Below are 23,102 nucleotides of genomic sequence, written 5' to 3'. Positions count from 1 at the left end.
TATTTCATTCCATTCCTTGGATGGATCTGATCAAGGCCAATTGAAAATCTTCTGGGAAGGATTTACCATTGTAGACGTCATTAAGAACATTTGTGATTCATAGGAGGAGGTCAAAATAAGAACATTGACAGGAATTTGGAAGAAATTGATTACAACCCTCATGAATGACTTTTAGGAGTTCAAGACTTCAGTGGAGGAAGTAGCTGCAGATGTGGTGGAAATAGCGAGAGAAGTAGAATTAGAAGGGGAGCCTGAAGATATAACTGAATTGCTGCAATCTCACGATAAAACTCGAACAGATGAGGAATTGCTTCTTATGGATGAGCAAAAGAAAGTGGTTTCTTGAGATGAAATCTACTCCTGGTAAAGTTGCTGTGAATATCGTTGAAATGACAAACGATTTAGAATATTGCATAAACTTAGTTGATAGAGCAGCAGCAAGGTTTGAGAGGACTGAGTTCAATTTTGAAAGAAGGTCTACTGTGGGTAAAGTGCTATCAAACAGCATTGCATGCTACAGAGAAATCTTGCATGAAATGAAGAGTCCATTGCATGAAATGAAGAGTCCATTGCAAACTTCACTGGTTGTCTTATTTTAAGAAATTGCCAAAGCCACCCCAGTCAGCAACCACCAACATCAAGGCAAGATTCTCCACCAGCAAAAGATTATGACTCACTGAAGGCTCATATGATCGTTAGCATTTAATTAGGTATGCACATTTTTATTTTTTTTATTTTGTATTTTTTGAAACAGAGTCTTGCTCTGTCACCTGGGCTAGAGTGCTGTGGCATCAGCCTAGCTCACAACAACCTCAAACTCCCGGGTTCAAGCGATCCTCCTGCCTCAGCCTCCTGAGTTGCTGGGGACTACAGGCATGCACCACCACGCCCAGCTAATTTTTCTATTTTTGGTAGAGACGGGTTCTCACTCTTGCTCAGGCTGGTCACAAACTCCTGAGCTCAAGCGATCCTCCTGTGTCAGCCTCCCAGAGTGCTAGGATTACAGGCATGAGCCACCTTGCCCGGCCTGTTTTTTTTAGACATAATGCTGTGGCACACTTGATAGTCTATAATGTATTATATACATAATGTTTATATCCACTGGGAAACCAAAATATTTGCTTGTTTTATTGCGATATTCACTGTATTATGGTGGACTGGAATTGAACCTGCAATAAACCTTCCATAAGTAGATTAATCCAGTGGTATCAAATACCTACCGGGTGCCAGATGAACTATATCATGGAAGGGACAGTGATTTATTCTTCCTGTGACATGTTTAGGATTTGAATTTGCCTTTTCCATATGCCTTTTGTCTGCCAATACCATATATGGACACACTAAATGTCATATACATTGTCATGTTATCCCATACAATATTGCTTCTAACCAAATAACTCAATTTTATAGCAAAAGAAGGCACAGGGCTGATATTCATGGAATTCATTGGTTTCATAGAATAGTAGCATGGATTTTCAAGGATTCTATTTATTATTAGGGTAAGCATAATCACTGGTTATCTAGGACACTTTTGGTACACACTTGTTGTTCTGGTGTCAAATTAATAAACTTTTATTTTACTCTCAGAAGTGTTCTGGTTTGGATGATAAGTTATATACCAATAAAAGCTATAAAGCTAGCAGAAAAGGTTGCCTGTGAGGTTGGAGAATTCTCCTTAGAATGCAGTAGATAAACTGAGTCATAAACTTAGTTGCTGGTGTTTCTCCCACAGCCAGAATACATGAGTTTGAGAATCAAAGTGATAGACCTGAGATTGGAATTTCACTTAAAACCTCAGGCATGTACAGGTAGGGATTGTTAAGAGCTCAGATTCCTTAGGAATAAAAATTAAGGTTAATCTGCCAGGAAACAAACCTGAAGTGCTGGCTAAAGACATAGGGAACATAGGTTGGGAAATGGAGAAAGTAAAAAATACCAATTATAGCTTCATGACTAGATATAGATATTCAGAATATAACATCTGTACCTATCTTCTACCCTGCTGTCATATATTTGAACTAATTTTCAGTTTTCACCTTATCAATAATACTAATGATTATGTTTGAAAAATATCTCATGTATTTGCTCTGATTTAGCCTTTGTTGTTTTGTATGTGTCTCCCCTCAATTCTCCTTTTCCAAGCTGCTTAATTATAAGTACCCTGAAGGCTGAGATTATGTTGATATTTGGATCTATCATGGCAACTGAACATAGTAAAGTATTCAGAATGTAATTGTAAATTGGTTAATTTAATTAGCATTTAATGTAAAATCTCCTGTCCCCATAGAATGTTTAGTGTGATTGCTACAAATTAAAAAAGAAAATATGTAAATAACAATAATAACAAGAATCGGACATCTAGGTGGCATCAAATTAAACTTAAAAGATAAAAATTTAATTTTGAGGAGCTAATGCTAAAACTACTATCATAAAACATTTACACTCACCTAAAGTTGGGATCCAGGATCTTCACACGAAACACATACATTCCAGATAGGCCAAGAGGCCAAATTATATAGTTATTATTGGAACTGTTTATAATCTCATATGGTTGTGTTAAGTCTCCTGGTTTTCCAATAACATAAGAAAAACAGTGTCTATAGTTCTGAACAAGAAACAAAGACAAAAACCTTAAGGTCATTTTCTGACTTTAATAAACAAAATTATATTCTCATATATTTGTCTTGAAAAATTATTTAAAGGTAATGGCTATTTCCTTCTATCATTGCAGTGCTCTATAGCATTTTTAGAGGCTATACTGGGTAAAAGTTTGGTAAAAAGTGAAGCTTAGTCAAAGCAAATGTTGTATTTATAAACAAATTAGGATGTCAAGGGTATTTAAGTGTATTATTTTCCTAAATCAACAAAGCACAAAATCCTCCAAAAATGCTTAGTTGGGGACAGAAACTATTTTGATCATAAGGTATGTACACAACAGTCAAGATGGTACATCCTTGAGTTTTTTCTTCCTCTAGGACTTTTATTTACCCCCATACTACTACTGTGTCTCTCTGTGGGTCTCAAGATACAAATTATCTCCTGCTCTCCTTTTAAAATGCCCAGATGAAACAAGCCTATATATATTTTGTTGTTGTTGTTGTTTGTTTTCTTGTTTTTTGAGACAGAGTCTCACTCTGTTGCCCAGGCTAGAGTGCTGTGGTGTCAGCCTAGCTCACAGCAACCTCAAACTCCTAAGCTCAAGCAATCCTCCTGCCTCAGCCTCTGGAGTAGCAGGGACTACAGGCATGCGCCACCAAGCCCAGCTAACCTTTTCTATATATATATTTTTAGTTGTCCAGTGATTTTTCTTTCTATTTTTAATAGAGACGGGATCTCGCTCTTGCTCAGGCTGGTCTGGAACTCAAACAATCCACCTGCCTTGGCCTCCCAGAGTGCTAGGATTACAGGTGTGAGCCATTGTGGCTGGCCTAAGCCTATATATTTTTTAAAGTCACTTTATTAAAACTAAGAAAATGAAATAAAATATTATTAAAACTTGCAGATATCTGATCCTACTATACATAGCATTGCTTCTGGGTTCTTTAAGGCCCATGTATGCTTTCAAACTCTACTTAATGGACTCCCCCTCTACCACTCCTGCTCACTAGAAGCTCTTCCTTTGAAGGAAATAAGAAGCCTTGTGAGGCAATTACTTTGGATGTGTCTGAGCTTTCATCTATCAACATCCTTCATATTTGCTATGGTTTGAATGTGTCCCCCAAAGTTCATGTGTTGGAAACTTGATCTCCAATGTGAAGGTGTTGGGAGGTGGGGCAAAATGGGTCCCATTAGCTCTATGGGTCATGGGGCACCATCCTCATGACTGGATTAATCACGTGGGTTCCTTATAAAAGGATGAGTTCAGCCTCTCTTGCCGGCCCTTGCCCTTGCCCTCACCTTTTCTTGCCTTTTGGCAAGATGAGGTGATGCAGCAAGAAGGCCCTCACCAGATGTCAATGCCTCGATTTTGGACTTTCCAGCCTCCAGAATCATGAGCTAATAAATTGCTGTTCATTATAAATTACCCAGTCTCAAGCATTCTATTATACAGCAGCATAAAGCAGACTAAGACAATGGTATTTTTCTTTTTTCTATCTTGAAGTGTATCTTTTCCATGAATAACTTCCCAGTCAATAGAACCTTAGTATCAATCAGCTGTTGCATGGTTTCAAAGGTACAGAAGAGACCCTTTAACTCCATGAAAAAAAATATTATCATGATTAGATGGTGATAATGATAAGCTCTAAAAGTAAGCTTATTGCTTACTGTTGTATCCCTAGTCTGGCAAACAGTAGATGATCAACATATATTTGTTGAATTAATATTGAGCCTTAAATTGACACATTGTTAAAGTTAGTTTTTAAAAAATATTTCCCATCCAGCCGCACTGTCTGTACCTGCAACATCTTTCTCTGTACCTAAGTTGAATGACCTGATAATAGGTGTCTTGGGTTAGCTTTATCCACCCAAATCAAAAACTTACTGAGAGTTCTATTTCCCTCCTCTTTCCTTCCCCCTCCTCCCCCTCCTCCCCCCTCCTCCTCCTCTTTTTTTTTTTTTTTTTTTTTTGAGTCAGGGTCTCACTCTGTTGCCCAGGCAGTGAAGTGATCATAGCTCACTGCAGCCTTGACCTCCTGGTTTCAAGCATGCCTCCTGCCTCAGCCTCTCTAGTAGCTGAGACTACAGGCTTATGAGAGTGTTATTTCTGATCCACCCTCATTTGGTCAGGCCATTTGGTATGCTAGGCAACCATTCTCTATCTTCTCTGGGGGCCTTTGTATTGACCATACCACCCAAAGAGTTTTCTCTGAAATTTTTCAAAACTGCTTTATTCAGATGTGAAGTACAATTCTGATTACACTTGTCTTTGCTTCCCTGGATATCATGAAAGATAAGGATATGGACACATCCCACTTACTGTTACTTCCATCCATTCCAATAATCAATAGCAGTCATGCACTGCATAATGATTTTTCAGTCAATGACAGATCACATATATTATGGTGGTCCCATATGATTACAATAGGGCTGAAAAATTCGTATTGCATAAATACTTACAACTATATTACTATATCCTTACATTATTCAATACAGTAATCTGCCATACATGTTTGTAGCCTAGGAGCAATCGGCTATACTGTCTAGGTTTGTGTAAGTATACCCCATGCTGTTTGCACAATGACAAAATTGCCTAAGAAAGCATGTCTTAGAACACATCCCCATCGTTAAGCAATGCATGACTGTAGTCTTCATTTATCCTAGGAGATGAAATTGTTATCAACGTCTGTAGTTAGAAGTATGCTTTTAATTAAATGAGAATTCCAGCATCACCTCTTCCTGACAGCAGAGTTTGCGGATATTTGCCTTGTCTTTTGGTCTGCCTAGAGTCCATTACCATTCTCGATAGGAACTTGATTCCTATTGGGTATCATCAGAGTGGGAGGGTAATTCCAAGTCCCCACCTTTCATGACAGAAGGTGACAGGCACAGATTCTTTTGCTCCCTACACCAGGATATAGGTGGGCCCTGGTTGGGGCAGCTCATAATCTCAATTCTACCAGTCAAAGTTCTCTTCCAGGAATTTGAATTAACAATGAGGGATGCAACAATGGGAGTAATGTTTCAAGATAATTCATCACAGTGGCAGTACCCTAGCCAGGTTGAAGGAGATTGTTTGGAGTCAAAATTTAGGCTACAAGGCATTTCAGGTAAAAATGTGATGTGTTAGATCATCAAGTTATGATGTTAGATCATCAAGATGAGAAGGATATAATGCTTAATTTATATAATATAATCCCTACTATTTCTATTCTGGTAACCACAAGTATGAGTTGAGCCAAGAACACAATTTGACTAAATGTAGTAGAAAGTCCAGTTGATACTCAGCCGTGTATATAGCACTGGCTGATTGCCTTTGCTGTGGGTCCCCTCTTCATCTTAGTGATAGTATGATATGAAAGACTAAATGAGGTAAATAGTAATCTGTGGCAGAACATATATGTGTTCTATTAATAGCTCTACTTCGGGAAAGCTCTGGGAAAAGTTTGGAAGATAGTTATATAATAAAGGATGAGGTCACAAGGAGGACAGAATTGGGTTGTACATAGAGAGTTGTATTAACCTGTGCTGTCGAGGAATTTTTAGATAAAACATATCCTCTGGCTTTAGTTAGAGTCATTGTAAAAAAGATACAACCCACAGAATGGGAGAAAATATTCACAAACTATACATTCAATAGAGGGCTAATATCCAGAATCTACAAAGAACTCAAACAAATCAGCAAGCAAAAAACAAACAAACCCATTAAAAAGCGGACAAAAGATACAAACAGAAGTTTCTCAAAAGAAGATAGACAAATTGTCAATGAACATACAAAAAATGTTCAACATCACTAATCATCAGGGAAATGCAAATTAAAACCACAATCAATTAGCTGGGCATGGTGGCACATGCTTTAGTCCCTGCTACTTGGAAGGCTGAGGTAGGAAGATTACTTGAGCCCAGGCATTTGAGGTTGCAGTGAGCTATGATGATTTCAATGCACTCTACTCTGGGCAAAAGAGTGAGGCTCTGCCACAAAACAAAACAAAACAAAACAAAACAAAACCAACGAAATACCACCTCACCCCTGTCTGAATTGTCATTATTAAAAAGTCAACAAACAACATATGCTGACACGGATGCAGAGAGAAAGGAACACTTATACACTGTTGGTGGGACTGTAAATTACTACAGCCTCTATGGAAAACAGGAAATAAATGTAGACTTATCATTTGATCCAGCAATCCCACTCCTAGGTCTCCACACAAAGGAAAGAAGTCATTTTATCAAAAAGATACCTGCAGTCAAAAGTTTATCACAGCAAAATTCACAATTGGAAGGATATGGAATCAACCTAAGTGCCCATTAATTCATGAGTGGATTAAGAAAATGTGATGTATATATACCATAGAGTACTACTTAGCCATAAAAAGGAATAAAATGTCTTTTGCAGCAACTTGGATAGAATTGGAGACCATTATCCTAAATAAGTGAAGTACCTCAGGAATGGAAAAACATTAATGATGGGGAGCTAAAAGATGGGCACACACAGGCACAAAGAGCTGTAAAAGCTAATGGAAACCAAGAAGGAAGAGTGGGAGGGGGATGAGGGGTAAAAACTACTGGGTACGATGAACACTATTATGGTGACAGCCATACTAAAAGCCCTGACTTAAGTATTATACAAGGTATTTAAGTAACACAAACATTTTACCTCCTTAATATTTTGAAATAAAAAAATAAAATTGAAGATTTTATATTCAGTAAAAAAGTATAAAATTGATTGTGGTGATGCATAGCTCTGCCAATATACTAAAAATGATTGTACACTATAAATGAGTGAGTTGTATATGTAATTTATTGAATTTCATTTTTATTGAATTGTATCTCAATAAAGCTATTTAAAAAGAAAAAAATAATCCAAATATTTTGTGCACCCATGTTGCCACAGTCACCTTGTTTGGTGGTACTCTTTCATGGAAGGAAACCCTAAGGAAGCAGAGTAAGTGACTCAACAACTTGGCTCATGTGCCACGTGGTGTGAGCTGCAGAAGCTCTGAGAACACAGGCTGAACAACCTGTGTTGAGCTGAGGGGCCTTTCACTGTGTGTTAGTCCCTTTTCTGTTGCTTTTAACAGAGTACCTGAAAATGGGTAATTTAGAAAGAAAAGAAATCTTTTTTCCTTTCCTTTCCTTTCCTTTCCTTTCCTTTCCTTTCCTTTCCTTTCCTTTCCTTTCCTTTCCTTTCCTTTCCTTTCCTTTCCTTTCCTTTCCTTTCCTTTCCTTTCCTTTCCTTTCCTTTCCTTTCCTTTCCTTTCCTTCTCTGTCTCACTCTGCTGCTCAGGATAGAGTGCCATGGCATCAGCCTAGCTCACAGCAACCTCAAACTCTTGGGCTCAAGCGATCCTGCTGCCTCAGCCTCCCGAGTAGCTGGGACTACAGGCATGTGCCACCATGCCCGGCTAATGTTTTCTATGTATTTTTAGTTGTCCAGGTAATTCCTTTCTATTTGTAGTACAGACGGGGTCTCACTCTTGCTCAGGCTGGTTTCAAATTCCTGACCTTAAGTGATCCTCCCGCCTCAGCCTCCCAGAGTGCTACCACACCCGGCCTTATTTCTTATAGTTATGGAAGCTGAGAAGTCCAACGTTGAGGGGCTGCATCTGGTGAGAGCCATCTTGTTGGTGGGGATTCTCTGCAGAGTCCCCAGGAGGCACAAGGCATTACATGGCAAGGGAGCTGAGGGTACTATATCAGGTCTCTCTTCCTCTTCTTATAAAACCACTGGTACCACTCTCATCATAACCCATGAATCCATTAACATATGAATGCATTAATCCATTGATGGGGCTCTGCCCTCCTGATCCAATCACATCTTAAAGGCCCTACCTCTTCATACTGCCACATTGGGGATTAAATTTCAGCATGAGTTTTGCAGGGGACAAATATTCAAACCATAGCACACCATAACTGAGAATGCCTGGCATTCAGATACCAGAACTGACCAATCATCCAAGGGAAAATTTTTGAGGGAATGCTGCATACGGGTTACTATATCCCTGTTGCTAGAAAGCCAGGATTGGGAATGGGAACCTAGGAACAGGAGCCTCAATGGATACAGATCAGGATTGATTATTCTAAGTGGAAGGATAAATGCTGAAAAGTGGGGGGAGCAAGAACATGGTGTCAATCTATAAGTTTACCATGGAAATGGCCACAGTAGCAGAGCAACTGTCCAGACTACCTCATCTGTAAAACTGTTCCAGTCATATGTATGTGAGATTGCACCTAAAGAGAGACTGCCATACTTCTGAAAGGATAGATGTGACTGTCACTCACTTAAAGTGAGTGTCATCTACAGCTATGCACCTGGTAAATCTTTTGGAGTCTAGAAGTTTGCAAATCTGTCCTGGATCATGTTGCTCATCTCCCTGTCATGTATTCTCACTGTGGCCAAAGTCTTTCTATAGCCTTTGCATAAATAACTGCCACTGGATTTATCCAAGTGGTATTTATTTCTCATTCTTCACATTCTCTCTGCATTATGACATTTGTCAATTCAGTGATATTGCAGATACAATATTCTATCTTTACTAAGTTTGGGAGGTAATCAGGAACACACAATATAGTTCCTTTATTGAGCTACATAATCTCTGGCATACACAGCAATCCCTTCTATAGAGCTCTCATTTTATCTCCATTTATATACTCTTCAGTATTTACCTCCCTGTTTGTAAATTTTTTTTGAAGGTGAATATTGCCTTCATACTAAAAATTCCTCTACTTTCCTTCTTAGCAGGTCATTTTATGTAGATGAATCTTTCTTTAATTATATTTTAATCATAAATGCAATCCCTAAAACTATTTATTAGATTTAATTTAATGAAATATCATTATGTGTCTTGATAAACTGCAAAAATAATTCTAGTCTTTTTAAAATTTTATTTTATTGTATAATTTTTATTATTTTTCTTTTCACCCCACCCATCATGATGGTGATGGTCATGTTTTTTTTTTTAATCTTTGTCTTCTATCATTTTGTCTTGTCTTTGTTTACCTTTGTACCACTGCAATCTCTAGTTTTGTTTACCTTTGTACCACTGCAATCATTTATAAAGTGATATGTTAAGTGTAGATTAATGAATATCAAGCAAAAGGTTCATTATTTTTTGATGAGTCCTAACTTGAAAACACAAAACGTCTCATATTTTTCTGTGGAGGGTTCTTATGGGTCAACAATGAACTATGAAACTTCTTGTCCTACCAAGTTCGTCCTTATATGGGACCATGAATTTAATTGAAAAAATATGTGGTGTGTGCTAGATATGTGCAGGAACTATATATCTATCATCACAACGAAGCGTTGCTAATAAGGACTTATTCACCTGGTACGTTTTTTCTTTTTTTTTGAGACAGAGTCACACTCTGCTGCCCAGGCTAGAGTGCTGTGGCATCGGCCTAGCTCACAGCAACCTCAAACTCCTGGGCTCAAGTGATCCTCCTGCCTCAGCCTCACAAGTAACTAGGACTACAGGCATGTGCCACCATGCCTGACTAATTTTTTCTATATATTTTTAGTTGTCCAGCTAATTTCTTTCTATTTTTAGTAGAGACTAGGTCTCACTCTTGCTCAGGCTGGTCTCAGACTCCTGAGCTCAAACGATCCACCTGCCTCAGCCTCCTAGAGTGTTAGGATTACAGGCTTGAGCTACCATGCCTGGCCCTGGTATATTTTTTTTAATATCGTATGTTTTTAATATATAGATATATGATAATATTTATATTGTTTGTAATTTCCTATTCAACTCTTTCCTAGTATGAATGATGAGACCTGCTGACTGTTGCTTCTATTTTTGTGTCATATCTAATATTTCCCATGATATTATTAGGCTCCCCCTTCCCAATTACTATCTTTCCCCTCTTCTTTCTCATTTGAAAGCCCATTTGATCAAGTCATCTAGTCTCAAAGAAAACATATCTCCCCTAGCCTCATGAATTATACTCTATTTTTAGCCAAGGCCTTCTCAGTCTAGTATTTTCAGCCACGTCCAGAATCTTAATTCCATCTCATGTTATATGTATGTAGCCAGCCACTCAGTCCCCATTTTCTGCCTTTCCTTCTCAATCTCCAACACCAACCAACTTGGAAGAACCTATGAAAATGCCACATTTTGCTTATAAGTCCTTCAGTTTTTTTTCCCTGAGGATGTATAGTCTCTAGAGCTACTTCCCAGATTTTTTATGCAAGTGTCATTCATCCTTGTAGAATCAGATTGCAACTCTGTTGCAATCAGTGCAGCTCCGAGAATTGGAAGTCTATTTCATTGCAGGTATACATTTCAGGAAGAAAGCACCCCTGATTGCCATGCTGAGTTAATATATAGTGACACCATTCAGCGAGAGCAGCCTTATTCACTAGGATGTAGCTAGTCTTTGCAGGTACCTGCTTTCTATAATATTCAGAGTCCAGACTGAATTTACCCTTTTGGTGGTGAGCTTTGTGTTTCTAATACAGCAGAATTGAACATTTAGTCATCGGCATGGCACTCTAGAATGTTTCTAGAATGTAAGCCATTATTTCAGTGGTTCTTAAATATAGTTCTCAGATCATCAGTATCAATACCACCTGGGAACTTGATAGAAATGCAAATTTTTGGTCCCCACCCCAGATCTGCTGAATCAGAAACTCTGGGGATGAGACTCAGCAATCTATTTTAACAGGCCCTGTTGGTGATGCTGATGCATGCTAAGGGTTGGGAACCACTGTACTGTGTCACACTGATGGAGGCAAGCTCCATGATTGGTCATTACCCACCTGGCTCATTGCTTTTTTGGAGTATGTTATTTTGGCAGAATCTTGGGCATTTAGGTGCCCTTTGTAAGATTTTTTAAAAATTAAAATAGAGTTTATTAGCTTTCTTTTAATATAAACATGAGAAATAAAAACCATGCAAATGTAGCATTCTTTTCAAAACAAAACTGCAATCAATACTTAAAACTCCAAGCTCTGAACAATGTTTTCTTGAGGTGGTAGATTGTAATATTTTATATGCCATTATTTGTCATTTATGTCTCTGTCCTTTAGAAATGATGGAACCTGCAGCACTCAATGTAATGTGAAGCATTGCTGTGTTGAGAGGAGGTATTCCTGGCCCAGAAACATTTTGTTTGTAGGCAAGATTCCTAGGATTACATCTGAGAAAGTAGGAGAACTAAATTTCACAAGTTGAGAACACTAATCTTTTTTCAGTATTTCAAATTTAGGTGACATTGTTATCAGTCTTCTAAAGTTATTTACCCCCTGCCCTTTAGAGCCTGAAGTAAGTGTTCCCAAGGAGCACCAAGGAAGAACATAAGTTCTTTCTTAAATAGCAGGTCTTAAAATGGGACACCTACAGCCAGGTTAACATGTAGGATAAAAAAGCTGTTTCATATCACCTACTACTATTAGGGTCCAATTCCTTTAAATTTATTAAATATAAATTAACACTTCTCTTTGTAAGAGTAGAGCATATTTACCCTATCCCCAACTCTGGACCCTTGGATGCCCTTTAACAAAAAGTCAGGAGGGTAGGTTTTGTTTTAACCAATTTCACTACCAGTTTAATTCCTTCTGATTTTTAAGCAGTGGAATGGTACTCTTTATAATAGGTGCATAATCTATAATTAGTTAATTAGTTCCAAAAATATTTATTGAGCACCTACAATGGATTAGATGCTGGGGATATAGCAGTGAACAAAACAAACAAAATTCCGATCCCTCATGGAGCTTACATGAATCAATGGAAGATGAAACAGAAATTAAGGTGAAGCATTTTGAAATACTGTAATATAATTCGATAGAAAAAGAAGTTTTGATTTAACAAAACAAATTTAAATCCAAAGTGTTTTCATCAAGTTTTTGTTAATACCAAATGCCAAACTCATTATTTGCAATAAAGTATTTGAACGCTGAAGTCACACCTTGTCATACCAGAGCTTGTGACTACAAAATTGGTTACACATTTTCCTTCTCCATCAGTTATTGTCCAGATTTCTGAATTTGCAAGATAATGTTTTTCTTACCTGAGGTCCCCAGACTTCTTCTAATGGGAGGTCCTTGTTAAGCTCAATCATTGACTTCCATGTCTGCGCTTCATTTACACAACCACTCTGTCAAAAGATTACATGTATGTGGATATGTAGAAGTTTTCATATCATTTATTCCTAAGTACTTAATATATTGTGATGCCTTTGAACATTTTATGTTTTTAAAAATTTCATTATTTAAATGTTTGCTGTTATACAGGGGAACAATTAATTAACTTTTGTATATGGACCTTTATGGAGAGAACTTGTTAAACTCACTTATTAATTTTAATTATTTCACATGAACAGTTGTGTCTCCTGTGACTATGAGTTTTATTTCCTCCTTTCCCATTCTTATACTTTTTATTTATTTTTTGCCTTATTACAAAGATCTTCAGAAACAACATTGTATAGAAGTTGTGATAATAGCTACCCTTGTCTTGTTCCTGATTTCTGAGACAAGGCTTTCTAATTCTCATCATTAACTACATTTGCTTTAATCTTTTTCTATTTATATTTTATTAGGTTAAGTAAGTTACTATTTATTTATAATCTTCTAAGATTTTTTTAAATGTTATGTATAAGTGATAAATTTTTAGCCAAATAACTATTCCTCAACTATTACAATAATCTTATTATGCCTTTTCTTCTTTATTCTGTTAATATAGTGAATTACTTTGATTTTCAAATAATATACTAACTCTTCATTCATGAAATGAAACTTGGTCTGGATGTATTATTCTTTAATATATTGCTGTGTTTGATTTGCTAATATTTTGTTTAGAATCTATGTTTATAATTTTTCTTCTCTTTTAAGGTCTTTAAGAGTCACAAAATGAGTTGGGAAGTCCTACCATCTGCCCACTTAGTTCTTTGGAAGAGTTTTTAGAAGGCCAGAGAAAAATTTTCCTTAAATGTTTGGTAGACTTCAGGAAAATCATCTCGGTTTAGAGTTTTCTATTTTTTTCTTGTGACACAAGAAACTTTGGTGAGTTGCGTTTGATGATGCAGGGAGTGAACCTGAGTCTGGTCAGTCCTTTGGATCCTGCGGCCTATCTGGCAGCTATTTTTCTTTGGCAAGACTTTGGTGATGGTGCAGTCTTTGATCAGGATGCACATTAATGTCTGATTTTCTCTTAGTGACGTTACTGGCTATTGATGCTCAATGTCTATATCCAATTAGTTCATTGGGGTTGTAAAATGGGATGTTCCAATTTTATTATTTCCTTTTCATTTATCAACTGGAATAATTTTATAAAGAGATGCTTCCCCTCATCTACTATTTGGTTACCCCATAATATAATTCATAATGAAAAAAAAAGATGATTTCAGCCAGGCATAATGGCTCACACCTGTATTCCTAGCACTTTGGGAGGGTGAGGTGGGAGGTTTGCTTGAGCCCAGGAGTTCAAGGTTGCAATGAGCTATGATCAGGCCACTGCACTCCAGCCTGGGCGACAGAGTGAGACTCTGTCTCAGAGAAAAGAAAAGCTCTAAGTCTTTCACTGTTGACTATTGAATATGATATTCTCTGTGATGATAATCTAATTTTATTTCTCTTGTACACTGCTCATGTCTTTGCCTAGATGCGTGCTTGGGTTAGTTGTTCTGGTTTGATATTCTCAAGTACATGGTATATGGTTTCAAAATCTTTTTTAGGAAGTGATGTTTTGTTGAATTAAAGTATTAGTATTGGTTTCATTCCTTTGCTTTGTTTTTCTTTTTTAGGCATTCCACACATCTGTGGATTGCCTATCTTCAGTATTTGTCATTTTCTCTCAAATCCTTTTTTATTTAATCAATCCTTCATTTCCTTTTACTTTTTTTCCCTCTTCTAATTTTGTGTATCTTTTAAGGCATTATATATTGTTCACTTTCATTTTTTTTAAAGGCTATCTTCTTTGGTATAGAATTTGAGGTTGAAAGTTATTTTCTTTTGGCAGTTTGAAGATGTTTACAGGTACTTTAGTTTTCGCGCTTTCATTATTTCTATTGGGAAGTCCGCTTTAAATCTTATAGTTACTCTTTTGAAAGTAATTTAGTTTTTCTCTGGCTGCTTTAAAAATTTTTTCTCTTTGTCTTCTTTTTAGGTCAATAATGGATTTTTTAAAAATTAAAGATCAAAGTCATTCAGTTTAGAGATTACAGAAAGCAAATACTTCACAAGGAATAAATTCAAACTATATGGCTAAAGACATTTTTTCTTGACTCTATCAGACTTGAATATATTAGAAGCAAAAGGCTCCAAAGTCCATTAGGACAAAGTCCAGAAGAGCGATGATATGATTTTAGAAATATTATTATGGTGTTTCTGAATGCAGATTACTTTTTTTCCTGTGGCTTGATGTTTCTCATCAGTTTTGGAAAATATTGTTTCTGCCCTCCAATCTCGCTCCTTTCTTACTAGGGCTCCAATTCTTAGATCTTAGTACTGAATCCCCAATGTCCCTTTTGCTTTTTCTCTATTTTGTATCATCTTATCTCTTCATGTTGATTATGGATATTTTATTGACATCTCTTTTAGTTGAATACGTTTCTCTTTAGCCATTACACCCAATAATTGAGTTCCTAATGCCAGTTATTGCAATTTTAATTTTTTTCTATTATACCAGTGATCAACAACTCAGATATAGGTCTTGAACAACTCAGATATAGGCATAGGTAAGGCAGAAAGAAGAGCGTTTTGCATTGCCCTAACAGCGAACAGAGACATTACTGGGGAAAATGAAAGACAGAGATACAGAGTAATAGATCTTGGCAACACAGTGGCAGAAGAACTGAACTCTGGAACTCAAGCTGGATAGGAAAGGATAGGAAGAAAGATGATAGTGATGGAGAGGGAGAAAGCAGAGGGTTCAATATAGTAGGTGTCTAGATTATGTGAGAAAAGTGAGAGACTACAGAATAGTTGGAATAACAGTGAGAGAGCTAAGGGAGTAGAGGTTGAGGTCAGAGGCTGAAATGTTTGAATTTAAATGCAATTTTAATAGGGGAAGCTGCATTAGTCAAGCTAGTCTCTGTGGTGCTACAAGGGTAAACTGCAACTCTCAGAGGATTTACACAATAAAAATTTAATTCTTGGAGATATCCCTGGTTAGATGTTTCCTATGGGTGACTCTCATCAAAACAGTGAATTAGGAATCCAGGCTTTTTTCTATCTAGTGGCTCCTTGAAGTCTCTCCACTGGATCATTTTCATCCAGCTCTTATTTATTCCATCCTTAATGGTTGCTATAATAAACTGATGTGAGGCAATATGGGAAGCATGGGAGTTTATGTGATTCTTTCTTAAGCACTTCATCTAGAAATGACACATAACTTCTGCTCATATTCTAGTCATGAGAACAAGTCATATGGCCCCACCTAGATGCAAATGGGTCTGGGAAATGTAGTCCCTGTTTAGAAACCTTCCCAGCAATACCCCTATATGATGGATGGCAGAATTCAGGAGTCAGCTGTAATCATTCACAAGGCATGAGGAAAAATGATCAAGTTCTGAGTATATGACATCAGTAAGTAGGGATGAGGCAGTTGTTGACTGAATGGCAGGAACCTGAAACAAAGGAATTTTTACTTAGAGTGAATAGATAATGATCTGGAAATGATACTAGGGATTAGGGAGAATAGCAAACCAAAATCTCATCCTTAAGTTTATGGGGTGGGAGAAAGAATACCCTTGGTTTGATAAAACTGTATGAAATGAGATATCCTCTGCAGAATTTTCTTGAAGAAAGATCTAGGAACATTTACACTAAGGTATAATGGAAATGTTTGGGAAGGAACAGAGTACTGGCAATCTGGACCAAGGTAGAACACAAATACAACAGTGCAGGGATGAGACTATGGGGGAGGAAGTAGACCAGACATACTGAACAAGTACAGGAGGAAGATGTGGTAGAATGGATTTATTTGGTTACATAATTCAAAGACAATTAGTTCTGTTTGTTCTTTCTTTCTTTCTTTTTTTACAGGGTCTTGCTCTGTCACCCAGGCTACAGTGTAGTGGTGTCATCATAGAGTTCACCACAGCCTCAAACTTCTGGGCTTAAGTGATCCTACTGCCTCAGCTTTCCAAGTAGCTGAGACTACAGGCTTGTGCCACCACAGTCAGCTAATTTTTTCTATTTTTAGTAGAGATGGGGTCTCACTCTTGCTGAGGCTAGTCTCGAACTCCTGAGCTCAAGCACTCCTCCTACCTCAGCCTCCCGGAGTGCTAGGATTACAGGCATGAGCCACTCTGCCTGGCCAAGACAATTAATTCTTGCAGTACTCTGGGGGGTGGAAGGTGGAACTCATTTCTCTTGGCTGCCACCTAGGTGGGTTATACTTCTTGGATAATTAAGTTCTCTGGTAGAGAACATTACTTTGGAAGGAGACATCCCTGGTTTTGAGAGTAAGATCTCTGGGCAATCTTAGGAATCAATGCTGGCAACTTCTAGAGAGGTGCCATCATGATGGGAAGCCCACAGGGCAGAAAGGCCCAAATAGGGAGGTTGAGTGTGGTGACTGGGAATGGTAAGGACATTCTGCTGTGTCCTATTATGTGAAAGGACAGAACAAGGGGGATTCACTAAGGAAGCTGAGATCAACCAGTCATAGAGAATGGAAGAGAACCAGGAGAGAGTAGGAACATTGAAGCCAAGGTCAGCAGGGTTAAATGATACAGAGAAGTCAAGTGAGATGAAGCCTAAAGGGTGTCCATCTGATTTAGCACACATGCAGTAAATGTTCTAAGGCCAAAGGCAGAATCATAAATAATCAAATATTAAATACAGTTTGGAGAGAAAATAAAATATTCATATATAATTGCATCATCCTACTATAAACATTATTTTATTTTTTCTGACTCCTTTATGGCTGTTTTATGTGACTGGCTTGTTTTTTCATAAATGAATTTTAGTAGTCATAGAATTTAATATAGGGGTTTCTATATTAATAATTTAATATAGAAAAAACGTGTTTTTCTACCTATTGCTGCCTGGTTCTATTTTCTCTAGATCATTTGTATATAGTTTTAAATTTGAAAGACATGTCTAACTGCATGCTAAATTCTGTTATATTCAAAGATGTCATACCTCCTTCATAGTAGTATTGAAGCTATAGTCATCCCTGCCATGTATTTCCCACACTATGAAATTTACTTGAACATCTTTAAGAAAGCCATCATCGTTGAATCTGAAAGAAACAACAATCACAAAAATAATAGTTTAGTGTAAAATAGAGGGGTTAAGAATTCAGCTTTTGAATTAAATGGGCTTAAGTTTAAATCCTGTCTTTATCACTAAATAACTTTGTGACCCTGGGGAAGTCTTATTTTGCTGATCTGTCAAATAATAATAGTGCCTGTATGGTCTATTTTGACAGCTGAATGAGTAACTGGTGTCAAAATAGGTGCAATAAATGCCTAATAGTAACAAAGTAGAAAATGTTCACTTTTTAAACAGTTGGAACCATATGTTCTCTTCACTTTGATAGGGACCATGTATTGATAAGATGAGGGTAGCCTGAGCCCTGCTGTTCTGGATGTTCACCAGAAGAAAGATGGAAGAATGTGATGAATGGAGAAAGGTGTCATTTGATCAACAAATATTCATTGGTTGCTTATTATGTACTGGAGAGTGAAACCACTGAGTCACTACAGTGACAACTGAGATGCTGGCAGGTCCCCCAGGAGGAACCAGATGGAAGATGTGGCTGAGTCTCAAAGGAGCAGCTTTGGTAAGTTGAGGTGGGGCTGAGAAGCAGTAGTGTGTAAGCTCGCTGGAGCGACAGTCATGCATAGCCCTTGCTCCCAAAATGGAAGATGACTTCTACCAACAGCAAAGAGTGCAACATGGACAGAATGATCCTCCCATGATCCTGGGACTGGATATGTAAGTCCCATTGAGCTTAGAGTATTTACCTTAAACTCAGTGAGTTTTAAAACAGATGTGGTACTTCATATAAGATTATTTTTTCTTACTACCATATGAAAATACAGGCTTGAGACCAAAACTAAAGTTTAGTTATTGATAAAGTCATACCTTTGCATACCAGAACTTGTGACTTTAAAATATGTTAAGGTTATTTATCTTCCTTTTCCATCAGTTACTACCCTTATTTCTCCCTTCCAAGTATTAACCAGGCCGAACCGTTACTACCCTTATTTCTGAATGAAATTGTCCCCCACATCTCTTGGGAGGAAATTCTCATTTGGGACCTTGGTCTCAGGCACATGCTTCTAGGCTGCCGACTTTTGGACTGTTGCCCCAGTTTCTGATATAATTTCTTGTTTCACAGCTCTGTGTCTATTCATAAAAAACTCATAGGCCCTTTACATTGTCTTTTTTTTTTTTTTTCACTGCCCAGATCTCTGCTTCCCCTTGTAGTAGCTGTATCTGGCTTTTCAGGTCTGCTACTATTTGCTATCATCTAACCCTCCCTGGTTATAAGATGCAGTTATTGTCCTAATCTCCCAAACTGGGTACAAAAATTTTAAGTGTCAAAAAGTGGTGTCTGAGAAGTTATTTTATTTCCATCCTAATTAGTTTTGAGAAATTATAAAGAGATACACTCAGAATGTGAGTTCTCACACAGGCATGACTAGGTAGGCATTGGATTATTATTTATTTATTTTGAGACAGAGTCTCACTCTGTTGTCTGGGCTAGAGTGCTATGGCATCAGCCTAGCTCACAGCAACCTCAAACTCCTGGGCTCAAGCGATCCTCCTGCCTTAGTCTCCGGAGTCACTGGTACTACAAGCATGCACCACCATGCCCAGCTAAATATATATATATATTTTTTTTTTTTTTAAATTTGCCAGCTGATTTCTTTCTATTTTTTCAGTAGAGATGGGGTCTCGCTCTTGCTGAGGCTGGTCTCCAACTCCTGAGCTCAAATGATGCACACACCTTGGTCTCCCAGAGTGCTGGGATTACCACGCCCAGCCAGGCACTGGATTATTAGTGCTTTACTTCTTTCTTGGGGTGGGGGAGGAGGGCCAAAGAGAATGCTAAAATTCAAATGAGAGCTCTGCACCCTCTTTCCACAGAAAAAAGTACGCGCGTGTGTGTGTGTGTGTGTGTGTGTGTGTGTGTGTGTGTACATGCGCATACTTTCGTAGTTTCAGAGATTGGGACAAGGGTTAGCAAAGCTCTAATTTTAGCAGCTTTGGAAGAAGCAGGATATTTTATTGCATCTTCCAAAAGTCATCAGACTCTTGAATTCTTGAATTATTAAGAACTACTTACAACCCATATGTTTTACTTAAAATAAAAACAAAAACATCTTAATTGAACTAAACTGGCATCTTCCTCAACTCTCACAAGAGAAATAAACTACAGTGTCATCTAGTGGCAATAAGCAAAAATTGCATGACTCATAATTCATCTTTGATAATGTTTTATTTATTTCATTGAAAATATATGACAAATATACTATCTATGTAAGCATAATTTATTTTCATTAATGTTTACTAATATAAGATATGATATTAATTAAACTTGAGAAATTCAGAAATGTCACTAGTTGGCAACTCTTTCCTACAATTTGTAACTTCACCATGGCAGTTCCACTTTCGAAACCGGGAAAGAGAGAACTCTCTGTTGATCTGCAAATTCACTAGACACAATCCTTGCGGATAGCCCATTGTATTAATCACGTCTTTTACTTTATGCATTTTCACGCTTTAACATCTGGGGCCTTGCTGACCCTACAAGGACTGCCTGGGTTAGCCAATTCCTAGAGATAGTAAACAACTCTTCCAGGAGCCCCTCTCATATGGAAACCAACCAGTCCAGAGCCCATACCTACAACCACCTCCTTTAAGGGCTCTCATAATCTGGGCTGCTGTCCACCTGCCCATATCACCTCAGAACCAGATTTCAGACAACTAGGGATAGCTCCTATTTCCCAGAGCCCCCTGAAATTATTCAAACTAGCCAATCCCAAACCTACTTATCCTATCTTGCCTATTCTTTCTTTTTTTTTTTTAAGACAGAGTCTCACTCTGTTGCCCGGGCTAGAGTGCCGTGGCGTCAGCCTAGCTCACAGCAACCTCAAACTCCTGGGCTCAAGCGATCCTTCTGGCTCAGCCTCCTGAGTAGCTGGGACTACAGGCATGGACCACCATGCCAGCTAATTGTTTATATATATATATATATATACACATATATATGTGTGTGTGTGTGTATATATATATATATATATATTTAGTTGTCCAGATAATTTCTTTCTATTTTTAGTGGAGATGGGGTCTCGCTCTTGTGAGAACTGGTTTCAAACTCCTGACCTCAAGCGATCCGCCCGCCTTGGCCTCCCAGAGTGCTAGGATTACAGGCGTGAGCCACCGCGCCCGGCCAGTACCTTGCCTATTCTTTCCCACAGAAACTACAAAAGGTATCTTGCCCGCATTTTCCCCTCACTCCCTCTGCCCTCTGACTGACCCCGGTGTTTCCCTATGTGGCCCTGTGTGGCATGCCTTGCCTCCAGTTTCTAGGGATCTGTATGTATAATAGACTTTTTCCTTCATGACAGTCATTTCTATGTCTGTATGTCTTACCATGCTTGATTTAAACAAATCCTGGATATCCTTAAAACACCCATCATACTTGCTCTTGAACTCCCTGCATAGTAACAGAACAATTGTGTTTCGCTGTTTCCTCTGGGGTGGTTTCTGTGGCACCAAATTCTAGTTTGGGATGGGACAAAAATAGATTTACCATCAAATGCGAATAAGAGTGAAGCAAGTCCTGGAACCGTGACCCAACTGGGATCATAGGACTTATGTTCCCAGTTGGATCACACTCCCAGGACTTGCTTCACTCTTACTAGCTTTTGATGGTGAAAAATTCTGCCCAACCTGTTCCTGAGCCATTCCCTATAAAGGTAAGGCATTTATTATAATCCAGAGGACGGGACTATAGACTCATTTCCCAGAAGCCAGCCTTGCCACTGATTCTCAAAGCTCAATTAATTAAAGTCTGCCTGATTTGCAAAGCTAATTAATTAATTAACACCTAAATTTTACTTCCAGTAATTTATTCTAATGGCATAACCAGACCAGCGTCTGACTAGGTACATAAATAGATATTTGATAATATAATAGCAAAAAATTTAGAAATAGGGGTCATTTATCTCCTATATTTTTCTATATTTTAAATTTTGTAATGAGCCCTGTTACCTTTATAATCATAATCCAAGAATTAAAAAGTCAGAGACAAAAGCAAACAAATACAAAATTACTTGGAAAAGCCTTCCTATTAGCATTTTATGCATACTATTATTATGAAATGTCTATAAGAATTAAGTCAGGGACGTTACTTTTGAATCTCCTTAATGGACTTATCAGCAATCTAGTTTTTTTTCCTTACGAGCTTTCATTTATTATTGGCACAGAGAAAGAAAAATCATGTCACTTGGGGAAGATAGTTCCTACCAAATGGGCAGGAGTGGCGGTAGGAGCTAGGGGAGAGATTCAGAGAGGGTAAGGGAAGTGCTCAGATGCTGCCGGCAGGGCAGGCCTGAGAAGGCCCTCAGCTCTCTTACCCACTTATGTCTCGGCTGCTAAATTGCAACCTCCCCCAACATGTAAAGATCATGGTTGCCCAGTTTGGTATAACTAGGACTGAAAACCAACATATGAAGTACTCAAAAATGTATTAATAAATGCATGATTAATTAATACTTTCATCTTGAAACTTTCAAAATCAGGTAAAAATTTTGATGAGAATAGACTTACAGTTGAATCACAGGTTGAAACTTGTCTGTGGCCTCAAGTCGTAATGGGCAGCCATAATCTTCCCATTCATATCTTATTCTCTAGAAAAGAAAAAGTGCTTTAGTTATTTTACATATTTGGTCTATTAAAAAATTATAATTTTCTGTTAAAATTTTTTTTTCTTTAGTGCCCAGCATCAGAAAATAAAAATTATAATTTTCTGGCTGGGCGTGGTGGCTCACACCTGTAATCCTAGCACTCTGGGAGGCCGAGACGGGTGGATCGCTCAAGGAGTTCAAGACCAGCCTGAGCAAGAGTGAGACCCTGTCTCTACTAAAAAAATAGAAAAAATTAGCCAGGCATGGTGGCACATGCCTATAGTCCCAGCTACTCGGGAGGCTGAGGCAGGAGGATCACTTGAGCCCAGGAGTTTGAGGTTGCTGTGAGCTAGACTGATGCACAGCACTCTAGCCCAGGAAACAGAGCAAAACTGTCTCTAAAAATGAAAAAAAAATTATAATTTTCTTACCAAGTTTTCAGATGGTCGGTGCCTCAGATATGACCTGTAAAAAAGATATTCTTCATAATTTATTTCTCTTTCCTCTTTTCTAACTGAAAAACTAGAACCATGACTTTGGCTAGGTAAGGAAGTATCACCAAAGTCAAGTAGAGAAACAATTATAAAATACTGAGCGCTTTGTTTCAGGTACTTTCCTTCTACACATATTTCCACATATATTAATGCATTCTTACAAAACCAACACAGTGTGAATTATTGTCCTCTGTTTGTAGATAC

At 37.8% G+C, this 23,102-nt stretch overlaps 1 protein-coding gene across 1 annotated transcript in view; it reads right to left on the bottom strand.

Moving 5' to 3' along the window:
* Positions 1-23,102, bottom strand: part of CATSPERE (catsper channel auxiliary subunit epsilon) — a 110,296-nt gene that overhangs the window by 8,635 nt on the left and 78,559 nt on the right. Inside the window, exons 16-20 of the mRNA XM_012751298.3 lie at positions 22,836-22,869; positions 22,328-22,407; positions 17,684-17,783; positions 12,607-12,693; positions 2,448-2,605 (exon numbers count right to left, since the gene is read on the bottom strand). Of these exons, the coding sequence (XP_012606752.2) occupies positions 2,448-2,605; positions 12,607-12,693; positions 17,684-17,783; positions 22,328-22,407; positions 22,836-22,869 (459 nt within the window). The remainder of the gene's footprint in view (positions 1-2,447; positions 2,606-12,606; positions 12,694-17,683; positions 17,784-22,327; positions 22,408-22,835; positions 22,870-23,102) is intronic.

The sequence above is a fragment of the Microcebus murinus genome, chromosome 19 (genome assembly GCF_040939455.1).
Source record: "Microcebus murinus isolate Inina chromosome 19, M.murinus_Inina_mat1.0, whole genome shotgun sequence".
NCBI lineage: Eukaryota > Metazoa > Chordata > Mammalia > Primates > Cheirogaleidae > Microcebus > Microcebus murinus.
The sequence above is the reverse complement of the archived record's forward strand: the minus strand, read 5'-3'. Positions and strand labels throughout refer to the sequence as shown.